This window comes from Lepidochelys kempii, chromosome 4, assembly GCF_965140285.1.
Source record: "Lepidochelys kempii isolate rLepKem1 chromosome 4, rLepKem1.hap1, whole genome shotgun sequence".
Lineage (NCBI taxonomy): Eukaryota > Metazoa > Chordata > Testudines > Cheloniidae > Lepidochelys > Lepidochelys kempii.
This window is the reverse complement of record NC_136383.1, coordinates 54,087,454-54,101,642: the sequence shown is the minus strand read 5'-3', so window position 1 is coordinate 54,101,642 and position 14,189 is coordinate 54,087,454. Positions and strand designations below refer to the sequence as shown.

The 14,189-nt window shown below is 42.1% G+C and overlaps 1 protein-coding gene across 3 annotated transcripts in view; it reads left to right on the top strand.

The window, feature by feature from the left end:
• The window catches only part of ZNF827 (zinc finger protein 827), a 133,783-nt gene that overhangs the window by 23,167 nt on the left and 96,427 nt on the right, over positions 1 to 14,189 (top strand). For all 3 annotated transcript variants that reach the window (XR_012158582.2, XM_073341277.2, XM_073341279.2), the window contains exons 2-3: positions 243 to 1,253; positions 6,396 to 6,568. Coding sequence is in view for 2 of the 3 variants with exons in the window: in XM_073341277.2 (XP_073197378.1) it covers positions 243 to 1,253; positions 6,396 to 6,568 (1,184 nt within the window). In the remaining variant the exon portion in view is untranslated. The remainder of the gene's footprint in view (positions 1 to 242; positions 1,254 to 6,395; positions 6,569 to 14,189) is intronic.

Below are 14,189 nucleotides of genomic sequence, written 5' to 3'. Positions count from 1 at the left end.
TTCCTGAAAGCCACCTCTTCTGACTAGTCCAGATGCCAAATGAAAGCACTTGAGACAAATGTTTAGTAACTGTTCAAAATGCTCCAGCTTTAGGGCTCACCCTGATGCAATTGTCCCTAGCATTCATTAGAATCTTGTTGGGGTGAGACGAGAACTGGAGGTATTAAGAGAGCTTCACACACTTAGCATTAAGGACACATTAATATTTTGGAAATAAACTTGTGGTTCTTGGTATCCCACAGATGGTACTAGACAGGAGGAAGTGGAAGGTGAACTTAGTGAAGAAGAACACTGGTTTGGAAACTCTTCAGAGACCCCATCAGAAGCATCATATGGAGAAGTCCAGGAAAACTTTAAGTTATCTCTTGAGGATAGAATCCAGGCACAGTCCACTTCCCCGGATACTTCTCTGGGAAGTGCAACTCCTAGCAGCAACACGCTGGAGCTGGTAGCTATTGACAATGAGGCTTTAAGAGACACATTACAGAGCAAAGAACACCTTTCTCCTGATGTGTCGTCTTTGTGTGAAGATGAACCTCCTGGCCCAAATAAGCCACTGAGCAGTAACCTGAGAAGGCTTCTGGAGGCCGGTTCTCTCAAGCTGGACACTGCTGTTACAGTCAATGGCAAGGTCGAGTCCCCTGTAAATGTTTGTTCAAATCTCTCCTTTTCTCCACCTTCTCATCATGCCCAGCAGCTAAGTGTTCTTGCTAGAAAGCTTGCTGAGAAACAGGAACAAAATGATCAATACAATGCAAGTAATCGGTTTATATGGAATCAAGGTAAATGGTTGCCAAACTCAGCCACTACCTGTGGTTTGTCCCCAGATTCAGCTATCCTGAAATTGAAAGCCGCAGCCAACGCAGTTCTTCAGGACCAATCGCTTTCAAGGACTGAAGATACTATAAGATTTGAATCCTTTTCTTCACCTTTTAGTTCTCAGTCTGCCAGCTCAACCTTAGCGGCTTTATCAAAGAAAGTTAGTGAAAGAAGCATGACTCCTGGGCAGGACCACCCACCTCCAGCTAGTTCTTTCCTTTCCCTAGCCTCAATGACCTCTTCAGCTGCCCTACTCAAGGAGGTGGCTGCAAGGGCTGCGGGCAGCCTGTTGGCTGAGAAGAAAAAGTCACTGCTTGCAGCGGATCCCCTGCAGCTTTCAGAGATGAAGCAAGAGAAAGTAACTCCACCACAGTCTTTGGAATTATTGCTACTTCCAGTCCCTAAAGGAAGAATTTCTAAGCCCACTAATACAGGTATGGACACTTATCTTAACCGTCAAGTAAGGCATGTTTGTTTTGCTCTAGATTTATTTAACTCTTATTTTCTGGTCTGGTTTGTATTGTTTCCACCTATTATGAAAATAAGAACAAAATAAACAATAGGATAGCTTTTAAACTACCATTTGAAGATCAAACCTTCACAAATGTTTCCATATTTGAAAAGTAATGAGTGTACAGTTCAATACATTTTTTTTTTATTCCATACAAATGTATTTTTTCCTCACCAAGTTCAGAATAGGTCCACACAAGAAATATTTAATGGGGGAAGATCAAAGAATCCCTGTTAGGGAGCTTATGGTATCAGTGAACATGTACAAAACCAGTGCTTTTGAAATATTGGACAAGGGAGAATTTTCCCTCCTGCTGTCTGTGTCACAAATGGACTTTTGTATAATCGCTTACTACCCTGTCCTAATTTACCAGAGTATATTATTGTGTTGCCACTTTTCATTAAAATTTTCTGCAGAAGCACGAACAAATCTCTCATGTTCATTCTTTCACAATTCTTTATCATGAAAAATAGAAGAAAATGAACTGCTTTTTCCTAATTCTGCTCAACAAAACCCGCTTTATACTTCTTGGCCCACCCCCTCCCTCTTCCTCCCTTAGTTCTGTCAGCATTCTAAGATATAGGCCTATTGCAAACAGTACTACTAACAAAAGAAATCAGGAAAGAATGTGAGTAATTATATCAAAATAAGAAATATTTTCTTTTATACATACTGACATTTCTTTTTAAAAAAATTGCATGCATCAAATGTTCATATTTCCACAGACATCTCCATGGAATTTAGGTGTTATTTTGCTAACAATGAAATTTTGATAATTAGAATGAGGAAGCTGGTCAAAAGCCTTCACAAGATAAAAGGTTTGGGTGTTAGTTTGTTAAGGATTGTCTACATGGCGCAGTTTTAGCAGTATAGTTAAACTGATATAGCTTTGTGGGCACTTTTATTCCTGCATAAACTGTTTTTTTTTTCAGGTAAGCTTACGTTGCTTTGGAAGGGGTTTACATTAAATTGGAAAAAACCTCTTATACAGGAATAAGACTGTCCACATGGGGAGTTATACTAGTGTAAATGTATTCATTTAAATTCACACCTTTAATGTTATACCGGTATAACTTTCTCACATAGACAAGCCCTTAAAGAGAGGGAATAGCAAGGATTCAGTTATATTTACTATACTACACCATTCCAAAAATGTTAATATTATCTGCTTATTTACTGCATGTGCAAAAGGCATTCACATGATTAGTTACTTGATAAGGAAGAGTAATGCAGAAGAGAAACTTTTTTACTGTAGTAAAATCCAACTTCTATATGTTTGGCTAACGAATTGTGAATTTTTATCTGTACACCTTGGAAAAGAGGAGTGCGTCTAAGTATATATGCAGTGCTGGCAATTCATAAACTGGCTGTGATGCAGTGAAATCTCTAGCATCTACTCTGCTTAAGACACAGGAATGCTGAAAGGCAGTAATGGGAGCATGTTACCTCAGGGCCTTGGTAACCATGAAACAATCATTTCCCTTTGCTTTATATATAAAAAATATGATCAGTTTATATGTACTGGGCCTTCACCAACCTCAGCTGGCATCCAAACAAACTTTATCATGATAGATTAATAACAAAGATTTTTGTTGAATTCTAGCTCCCTTTCTGACATGCTCATTAGTTTTTGACTGGAAAGGAATTGACCAAATGAAAATAAGGGACCAAGAAAAGCAATGAGATAGGGTATTTGGATTTTGAAGGAATTTTGTTTTCTGTAATCATTCTTTCTGCTGTAGAGACATACAGCTTGCAGAAAGAGGTCACTGTTGTGTGACTTTTGAGCAGTAGACATTACAGTACTCCTCTAAAATATTGAGTTGGGCACTTGATCATGTATATTTGCTATGAAAATAAATGTCACACATTCCTTTGATTCTTTTTTGCAGCCATGGTTTTATGGCAGTAATTCTTTTTGCAGCCACGTTTTTATGGCACTGAAAGCATAATATAATATTTCATTTTCTAAAGTTTTGTCTGTTTGTGTGGGTCTTCTCTTGAGGACATGCTTGTGTTGCCAGTAAAATAAACATATTTTCCCTGAAGGCACTGATTGGCAGATTTTCCCATATATTTTATAGCTGAAGAAAGTCTGCTTCCAGTTATTATGAGTCAGCTTCTTTCATCAGCAATGAAGCTATCCGTATAGCCAATGGTCACTGAGATCAACTACTAGATATTGGAAAAAATAAGGAGGCAGTAAAGGGGGAAATATGCTTAACAGGCCTACTGCATGAAGTAAGCTCTGAGTTCATAAACTTTTTTTAGTATATAAGGAGCAATAGCACATCAGATTGTGGTCTTGTCAGATCTAACATGCTAACCCTAGTTAGGCCTGATCATTACTTGGATGGGAGATGCCCAGTAAATCTCAAGGTGGTGCACGAAGAGACTGAAGTGGCACCCACTCAATCACTGTAGCAGTGGTGTTATGAAACATTTTAGAGTTGGTATTGCTGTCTTTTGGATGAAATGTAAAATGAAGTCCTGACCTACGTTCCCTCTAAAGTGCATGCATGCGCGGCCATGCAGGAGGCCACCAAGGGACGTGCACATAATTAGCAGAGCCGTGCAGTGCACACTGCACTCAGGGGTGTGGCCACAGGTGCGCCTGGAAGATGGTAGTGGGGTGAGGTGGGAAATAGGGGGTATGTGGAGGTGTGGGGTGAGGTGGAGGGTGGTGGCGGGGTATTTTGGGGCATGTGGGGCCGCGGCGGGCCCAGACACCTCTCCCTCCCAGCTGCAGGGCTGCTGCGGCGGGGCGAGGCGCCTCTTCCTCCCCACTGCCACAGTCCTGGGACTGCTGTGGGGAGAGAGGGCTGGGGGGAGTCCTCTCTCCCTGCTGCACCCCTGGGGAAGCCTGCACCCCAAACCCCTCATCCCAGCCCCACCCCAGAGCCCGCACCCCAATGTCGGAGCCCTCACCCCCTGGACTCCAACCTTCTGCCCTAGCCCTGAGCCCCCTCCCACACTCCAAAACTCTCGGCCCCTGCTACACCTCAACTCCATATTGGTGCACGTAACAAAATTCATTCCGCACATGGATGGGAAAAATTAGAGGGAACATTGGTCCTGACTCCCTGTTTAAGATCCCATGCCACTTTTGCAAGAATGAGTGTTAGTCCCTATGCCTGGATCACATTCCCATTTGAACAATAACACTTTGCCTGGAACACCTACAACATTCTTCCTGATTTTCAATTGGATTCAGTGAGTCTGATTCTCCTCTCACATCAGTTTTACAGTCATGTAGCTCCATAGAATTAATTGGAGTTGTTCCTGATTTTACGTCAGTATAACTGAGAGGCAACACAGGCTCAGTATTCTTTGCTTCCTATGCTAAAGCACTGTGTAGTGTTATAAGCAACTCTTGTGTTCCAGCCCAGAAATGGCTGCATTTTTGTGGTGGATTACACAATTCCTGTATATTAGGAATTCTCATTGTTATCAGCGGAGTTGTACTCGCTCACTCCAGTTCTGGGTTTGGCCTAAAGTAATGTGCAAAATTGCTGGTAAGCCACCTTGTTTATAGACTTATTATTAATGGGTTAGAAAATAGGTGACAGAACTTGCTACATTTATTTCTGATTCCCTTCTGATGATAACCAGTTACTCAAAAGGAGACATGATAGAAAGAAATTACTTGATGAATAAAAAATGCTACTAATATATATTTCTGTAGTTTCTCTTACATTTTATAAAGAAATAAGGAAAGACATGAAAAAAGTGAAACACTAGCAATTATAGTGTTGGTTTCTGCTGATTTTTCAGAGATGCAGTGATGGAGCAATTTAATAATATATTGAGTGTGATAGAAATTCTACTCATGAAGTTTTCTGAAGCTGCAAAACACATATTGAAAATGTACTCTTTTTCTCAGGCTTGTTGATTAGGTCAGAAGGACTATGTAATCAGACGAATTATATTTTTGTCTCCTACCAGCTAGTAGGAATTATCCTGAAACACATTACAAAATCATTCTGGAGGCTTTATTAGTTGGTTTCCAATCACAGGAAATGTTAAATTTCATGAATTCTTGCAGGTAGAAAATAGCTGATGAATACGTTTAATAATGAACTGAAATAGTCTGGAAATAATTCCAAATAGCAGGATAGACACTACTGACTTCTGGATTTTCGGAAATAATCAAACTGCCTTTTAGCAATCACAAAAATTGTCTTCTAGTTCAATGACAACACTACAGACTTCCTTGTAATGGGCAGAGGCATTTGTAGTGAGATGTCAGAATATTTAATTGTGTCAAGTCAAAGAATCTCCTTCTCCTTAGCCTGGTGATTATTCCATACTTAGTAGGTAAATTTCCTGGGCCTTGGTTGCCATTCCCTCCTACAATGGATGATACTGTGCAAAATAGCATCCAAATGTCTAGAAAAAGGCAGTAGGTTTAATGCACTGACACCCAGAGAAACAGGATAGAAGAATAAAAAAATCCCATGACCCTAAAATCACCTGATGACTGAAGCAGCAGCAGCATCTGCTTGAGCCATAAGTAAACAAGTTCAACAGCAGGGATTCTGAAAACACTCAGTATTGGCCTTGAGCGTGTCCGGTTTATGACACCAGCATGGTTTATGGTTAAGAAGTGTGAATTATTCTGTATTTAATATCTTATTTTTTCATTATCCATCAAATACTGGAATTCACCACTTTTAAAATCAAGAGTTAAGCATTTTTTCCCTGATCAAGTGGGCAGCGGATAGGAAATTTAGCTACCGAATGATGTTTGTGAGAAGTATAGGGCCAGGTGAGGAAGAGTAGCATCGCCTATTGGCTATCTAATGAGTTTTTGAGACTTTTAACTTGATAAATGAATCTTAAATTACAGCTTTCAAGAGGGAGCATAACTAGATTAGGGAGGTTTGAATATGGAAGGGGAGGAATTGAAACCTTTGTTGGGCGTTGGTGTTTAACCAGTACTATGTCTGTCTTTGCAGATGAAAATCTAAAGTTGTAAAATGATATTTTGATATGTGTATGAGGGGAAAGTATTCTACCAGTGGCTGTAAAGGACCTTTTCTTTTTCTTTTCTCCCTCCACCAAGCCCCAGAAGAAGAAGGAGGAAAACCTTTTCAGTGTCCAATCTGTGGGTTGGTTATAAAGAGGAAGAGTTACTGGAAACGACACATGGTGATTCATACAGGTTTAAAAAGTCATCAGTGCCCACTCTGTCCATTTCGTTGTGCACGCAAGGACAATCTCAAATCACACATGAAGGTAAGGGCAGTGTTCACTGACAATGAAGAGACTGGCTTAGTGAGCAAAAATATATAGAAAAAAACCTATCTGGTTAAAAATCACATAATTAAAAAAAAATCTCATTTCCGTACCTGTGGTACTAATAACATCTTATTAAAAATGAAAGTACAAAAAGTTTTAGATTTTAAAATTTCAATTTGTTTGCCTTTTGGATTTGGTATAACTTGGGCAATGAAAACAGACTGGTCAGTTTCACCTTCTGGCTCTCCTACAATGCTGTAAAGTTTGCAGGCATTTCAGGGGAATGTTCAAAACCAAAACAATAACTGTTTTCACTGTAATACGTTTTTGTAAATAATGTTTTTATTATTTATTTATACACAACTTATATTTCAAGCCTAACCTACCTGAAGGTTAAATGTCCATGTTAAACTGGCAAAAATGAACAAATTCAACAAAGAAACTTAATGGAGAGGCAGTAAAGTGCTGCAGGGGTTAAAGAATGTGGTGTGATGGTTCTTGCTTACCATAATGTGTACTTCAATGCATGGACACCGGATGGTGAAGTGAAGATGGGCTTTGGTTTATCCAGTCTCTATATAAAGTTACTGATCAGAACTGTTGAGTTTCCTTCATTGGCATACTTGACCTGTTATAGTAGCAGTACAATTTTTTGTTAGTGGCTAAATTTGTTGTTTATAGTTATTAGCACAGATAAATACCTTTAAAGTACACAGGGAAATAGTGGGCTTTTAGGCATGATTTGTTACAGCAGAGGTTGGCAAACTACAACAGCCCGTGGGACCCTCCTGCCCGGCCCCTGAGCTCCTGGCCCAGGAGGCTAGCTCCCGGCCCCTCCCCCACTGTTCCCCCTCCCCCGCAGCCTCAGCTCATTGCACAGCTGGCACAGTGCTCTGAGCAGCAGGGCTGCAAACTCCTGGAGCAGCGCAGCTGCAGAGCTGTGGCCTGGCCCGGTGCTCTGTGCTGCACAGTAGAGTGGCTGGCTCCAGCCAGGAGGCACAGCTGTAGAGCTGCCAGCCACCAGTGCTCCAGGCAAGCAGTAAGGGGGCAGGGAGCGGGGGAGGGAGGGTTGGATAGAGGGCAGGGGTGGTCAGGGGGCGGGGGTGTGGATAGGGGTCAGGGCGGTCAGAGAGCAGGGAACAGGGGGGTTGAATGGGGGCAGGGATCCTGGGGGGGCAGTCAGGAAGGAGGGGGGGTTGGATGGGGCGGCAGGGGGCAGTCAGGGGCAGGGGTTCTGGGGGTGGTCAGGGAGAAGGGGTGGTTGGATGGGGCAGGGGTCCCGCGGGGGCAGTCAGGATGAGAGGAGGGGTTGGATGGGGCAGGGGTCCCTGGGGGGCCGTCAAGAAACAGGGGGGGTTGGATGAGGCAGGAGTCCCGGGGAGGAGCATCGGGGGCGAGAAGCAGGGTGGGGGCCGGCCCATGCCTGGCTGTTTGGGAAGGCACAGCCTCCCCTAACCGGCCCTCCATAAAATTTCCAAAACCCAATGCCAAAAAGTTTGCTCACCCCTGTGTTACAGCATTTGTTATGTTAAAACATTTTAGAACATTGGGCCAGATTCTGATCTCACTTACACCAGAGCAACTATTGACTTCAGTGGAGTCATCTTGATTTACACTTGTCATGGATACAGGGCTAGCTGCACCTCTCTTTCCTCTCCAGTCTCTGAGTGCACCACATCAGGTCTCAGACCTTGCGCCTTTACCTCTCCTGAGGTGGAACCAAGCAATTCTCCCACTCTTAGACAGGGTTCTGGGCTACAGTACCCTGTGTATCGATTGTGCGTACCTGGCAGGTCTGACTAGATTCAGTACCTGTAGTTCTTTGGGAGTCCGTGACCAGTGGTAAATACAGTGACCAGACAGCCTTCTCAAACCAAAATATTGTTTAATCTTGATAAGAACAAAGCATAACATAAGGGAAAAAAAGGGTTTTTTAAAACAATAAACAGCCTATACGCAGGTGTGTCTTACCTAGAGACTTGTCATCCTGTGTTAGAAACCCTAGGCAGGCCTCTCTTTACTGTCTCCTGCAAACAACTCTCCCTTCCCTAGAGAGCGCCACTTTTAATCCCATCTGAGAAGCCCTCTGTTTCAGTTTCCAGGGCCTTTAGGTTCTCTTTTGTTTACTTGATGGGACCCCTGTCTTGACAAGCTTTTCCGGTGAGTTTAGCAGAGGGTTAGAGGTATGACATCAACGTGAATGATTGGTTCTTGCACTGTCTCTTAATTGTTGGTTGCTGGATGGCTATTTGAAGCCATTCTACTCTTTTCTGCCTATGGGTAATCAGCTTCTCCTTGAATTATCTCTGTCTTCATACAGTAAAGCCCCCTTACACCAATCAGACAAATATACAGATCATATAGTATTCTGTGCAATAATGTGGTGGTGATTTTATGAAAACTTCTCTGTAACACAGATAAAAACATTAAACTGTCCAATAGCCATTTTTCAAAATTTGTCTTCAACAAAAAATACCAAGGAATTAATTAGGTAAAGCAGAGTCCTCAAAAAAATCTGACAGCACCAAAAATTATTTTTAGTTGTTCTACTACATATTGAGAAACAGTGTTTAACCAAGTCAAGCTATTCATGAGCAGAAAAATTGCAATTACGCTGCCAACTAGTATGCCAGTTTTATCCCAATATCAGTTAAAACAATGTATTTATAAATCCATAAAAGCAAAACTGTAATAGAAATTACAACTGATCCTTACCTCCTGCGACACTAGCTAGCTGTGTGCACCTTTATGATACAGACTCTAGCTTGTGACGGTATCACAACTGAGAGTTGCACGGTTTATATAGGTTATATTGTCTTAAAATGCTTTCAGAACAAATCAGCAACCAGTACAGTAAAGGATTTATGTATGTAAGGAATATATTTAAATTCTTGGTCATAACCATTGAGACAAGTATTTATATTGCTGTGTGGTGGGTTAGGAATAAAACTAAAAACAAACCCTGAATTAAAATTTTTATAAATATGATTAACCCTACCACCACCACTATATGCATACGCTCTTCTCCAGTGCTGGCAACATTTTGCAGAAGACTTGGTTACATCACTGCTTTCTCTAATATGTTTACACATGAGAAGTGTCCACATGCTGCCCAACCAAGGGCCACTTAGATATAAAATTACTTTAGTGGTTACTCAACACCACCTTCTAGTGCAGAGGTAGGCAAACTACGGCCTGGGGGCCACATCTGGCCCGCGGGACTGTCCTACCCAGTCCTTGAGGTCCTGGCCCGGGTGGCTAGTCCCCAGCCCCTCCGCTGCTGTCCTCCACTCCCCCGCAGCAAAACCACCGCATGGGCAGCGCTCTGGACGGCGGGGCTGTGTGCTCCTGCAGGGCAGTGCGGCAGCATGTCTGGCTCCAGCCGGCGGTGCAGGTGCCAGACATTCTGCTCTGAGTGGCATGGTAAGGGGGCCGGGAGGGGGGGTTGGATAAGGGACAGGGAGAAGGGGGTGACTGGATGGGGCGGAGGTTCTGGGGTGGGCAGGGGACGGGAAACGGGGGCTTAGATAGGGGGTGGAGTCCTGGGGGGCGGTTAGGGGTGGGGGTCCTGGGAGGGGGCGGTCAGGGGACAAGGAGCAGGGCGGGGTTGGATGGCTGGAGGTTCTGAGGGGGGCCGTCAGGGGTCGGGAAGTGGGAGGGGGCGGATGGAGGTAGGGGCCAGGCTGTTTGGGGAGGCACAGCCTTCCCTACCTGGCCCTCCATACAGTTTCGCACCCTGATGTGGCCCTCAGGCCAAAAAGTTGGCCCATCCTTCTTCTAGTGTCACTATGAACTAATCTGCCCTGAAGCTGGTCTCATGGAGGGTCCCACAAGGTCTCACTCTGACACCCCTTCTGCTCAATGTGTGTGTGAGGCCTTTCTGCGTCCAGATGCGATTCAAAGTTTTGACAGTGATCTTTAAAAGCCTTTATGTCTCAGGTAACTTGTATCTGTAAGCCTGTATTTTCCCCCCATTTCACCATAATGAGTGAGATCAACTGAAATGTACTTGAACAAAGTGTTCCCAGATTTAAACCTCTGCAGGTTGGTGACAGAGTGTTCTGAGTGGAGGGCCCTCAACTCTGTCATTCATTCCTCCTCTGTTCTAACAGAGTCTGCATATCAATATGAAAAAAAAAGCCCATCAATTTTCTCTTTATTTTAAGTGGGTGGGTATAGGGATGTTGTGTTAAGTTTACTCCTGATTTGCAGGGTGACGTGTATCTACTAGGGATTAATATTGATTAACTAACTTGGTGGGGTTTAAAAAAAACAAAACAATATTGTTACACCCTCAGTCAGTTGTAAGAGATGAGATTTTATAAGTGAATCAACAAGTAAAATAAACTGGAGCAAATTACAGCCCCCTTATCCATGATATAGAGGTGAGGCCTGCAGACTGCAAATATCAGCACTCAACACAGTGTGATGTCACAGGTCAAAATGGTGGGAACTGTGGCCTTCACTGGTCACACCACCCTATTAGAGATGAGGGCATACAAGGATTGTATGGGCCACATTCAGTCTCACATGCTCACTTTGGCAGTCTCTGGTTTACAGATACATTCAAATGATCAGACTTACAGTATAAGGGTTTGGAAAATATTTTCTGTTGACATTGGGGCTTGATATATATTCTCTTCTGAGTAGGCCTCTGGTGATGTCAGATTTGCCATATTAACTAAAATGACAATATTTAGTTCCTAATTAGAGATGGAACAAAACCAACCCAAACAGGTCCAAACTTTCACAAACCTTAGAGTCCCTCTGGACTCAAATTTGTGACAAAAGAGTTCTAGAGATGACTAACAGCAGAGTCTATATCTTACCAAGCCACACACTGATCAGTATACATCCATACAGAACATAGGTCTATTACAGAAGTGGGTGGGTGGGTGAGGTTCTGTTGCCTGCAATGCGCAGGAGGTCAGACTAGATGATCATGATGGTCCCTTCTGGCCTTAAAGTCTATGACAACAGTAAATATTCTATGACAATGTGGTGCATCAGGGAGGACAAAATCAAGATGAATCCAAAATGCATGTGTGGCTGGTGAGGGGGATAGAGAATATATGTTTGAAGTCACTGTCACCCTGCCAGAATGACATGAGTTTTCTTTGGTGATGAAGTAAGCTGATGACAAATTGGGGTAAGCTGAGGAACAGATTTATTTTACCACAGTATAAAATGTTTCCTTAACCCTCTCTATTTAAAAAATAAAAATAAAAAAAAAATCCAAAAACAAAAAGTACATAGACATAAAATACGTACAAAAAAACCGAGAAATAAAACCAAAAGAAAAATTAAATAGAAGTAATAGGGTAAAACAAAAACTGAAGCTGTTATTCAGAGGCACAGTATACTTTCTCTTGCTGGAGATTTCATAGCCTTTCAGTGTCCTATCATTTCTCTGGAACTACTTTATCTTACTCTGGCAGATAGGATAAAGAGGAGAGACTCCTACACAAACTGTTGCCACTAGCCACACCCACTGAGTCTACTATAAATTCAGGCTAAATCCCTGGCTGCAGCCAAGATTGTATGCCATCTCCAGAGCCCAGGTTTCCAGAACAAAAGAATGACAAAAAATGAAGTCTATAATGGAATGGATTTGTTTGTCCATCTGCACCATCTGCTCAGACAGGATTCCATCAAAATCCAGCGTTTTTTTTGTATAAGTGTGTTGAGAGATTTGTGTCTCCTGTATTATGTTTAGTAGAGCAGGATGGCAGACAGGATTGTTCAAGGCATTAATCTATTGCAGTCCTGTCACGCTGTCATCAAAATCTAGGAGCCTTTTCTTAAGTTTGTTTCTTACAGCAGCATAGCCTTGAGGCACAGTACCTTTACCCACTTCTAGAATTATAGATGTTGTGCATCTTTTTTCAGACTTCCATTTTTAATTAGGGATTCTGAGTTTTGATTTCTGTTAGTGACATATAGGTGTTTGTTTATGGCATCTTTTTTTCCCTTTTCATTTCTTAAAAAAATCAGTTTTGATAGCTTTCTGTTAACAATGTCATGCTAATGAGTTTGGACCAGAATACAACATTGCAAGGAGCAGAGCACTTCTGGTGTCTTGACTCCAGCTATAGAGCATTTGGCTACAGGGTATTGGGCCGATTCTAACCCTAACAGTGTTTAGATTTATACCTATCTTTTGGATAAAGACTATCCAAGAAGGACCCCTTTCCACTGCCAACTTGCAACTGTTGGCAAGGAAGTGAAAGGCAGGAAGGAAAAATACCCACAGGTGCCTTTTGTAAACAAGGGAGGCTGAGAGAATATTGTCATTTAGGGCACATTCTTTTTATGTTTAATAGTTGTATGACATTTGGATTCAATGATCATACCCATAGAAAAACCTAAAATAGATTCAGTACAGAAATATAAACTAAAATTAGTTTTTATTCACCTGGGATGGGACAAAAATCATATCATTCATAACCCAAAGTTTTGGTCATTACGCTTGGGCCTTTGGAAGGCCTATCAAGCCTCCTCCCAGGAACTCAGGACTCATTTCTGGTACTGCATCATGATTTAAACTGGTGCTACAACTGTGGAAAGTGATGTTGACCAGCATAAGGGTGGAACAAAGAGGATTTCTGAAGGAAAAAAAAATTAAGAATAAAAAAGCAAGACGACAGTTTTTGAGCCCTTCCCTGTCTGGGTTTAATATACCACAGGAATTTATTTTCCTAATTTAAAAAAAGATTATGTACTTATTTTGAAGTGGCAAAATGTAACATAAGGGAGAGTGATAATCTGGGAAGAAAATCTCAGTTTTTTCAATTTCCCCTCATAGGTAAGTATGGATGAAATTCACCTGAGAACACTGCTGCAGGCTTCATTCACACAGCTTCCGGCCACTCCCGTATCCATGGAGCATGCACATACTAGTACGCAGCTTCCTGCTCTACTTCCAACACTACTTGCAGACGGATTGGTTAAGATCACAAAGTTATGCTCCAGAAGAGCAACTGGGTATCCGCATAAGGATTTAAGAATAAGCATATGGCCAAAAATAAGTATAAGTGTGTCATAAATATAAAGGGAAGGGTAAACACCTTTAAAATCCCTCCTGGCCAGAGGAAAAACCCTTTCACCTGTAAAGGGTTAAGAAGCTAGGATAACCTCGCTGGCACCTGACCAAAATGACCAATGAGGAGACAAGATACTTTCAAAAACTGGAGAGGGGGAGAAACAGTCTCTGTCTGTCTGTGTGATGCTTTTGCCAGGGACAGAACAGGAATGGAATCTTAGAACTTAGTAAGTAATCTAGCTAGATATGCATTAGATTCTGATTTCTTTAAATGGCTGAGAAAATAAGCTGTGCTGAATGGAATGTAGATTCCTGTTTGTGTGTCTTTTTGAAACTTAAGGTTTTGCCTAGAGGGATTCTCTGTTTTGAATCGGATTACCCTGTAAGGTACTTACCATCCTGATTTTACAGAGGTGATTCTTTTTACTTTTTCTTCTATTAACATTCTTCTTTTTAAGAACCTGAATGCTTTTTCATTGTTCTTAAGATCCAAGGGTTTGGGTCTGTGGTCACCTATGCAAATTGGTGAGGATTTTTATCAAACCTTCCCCAGGAAAGGGGTGTAAGGTAAGGGAG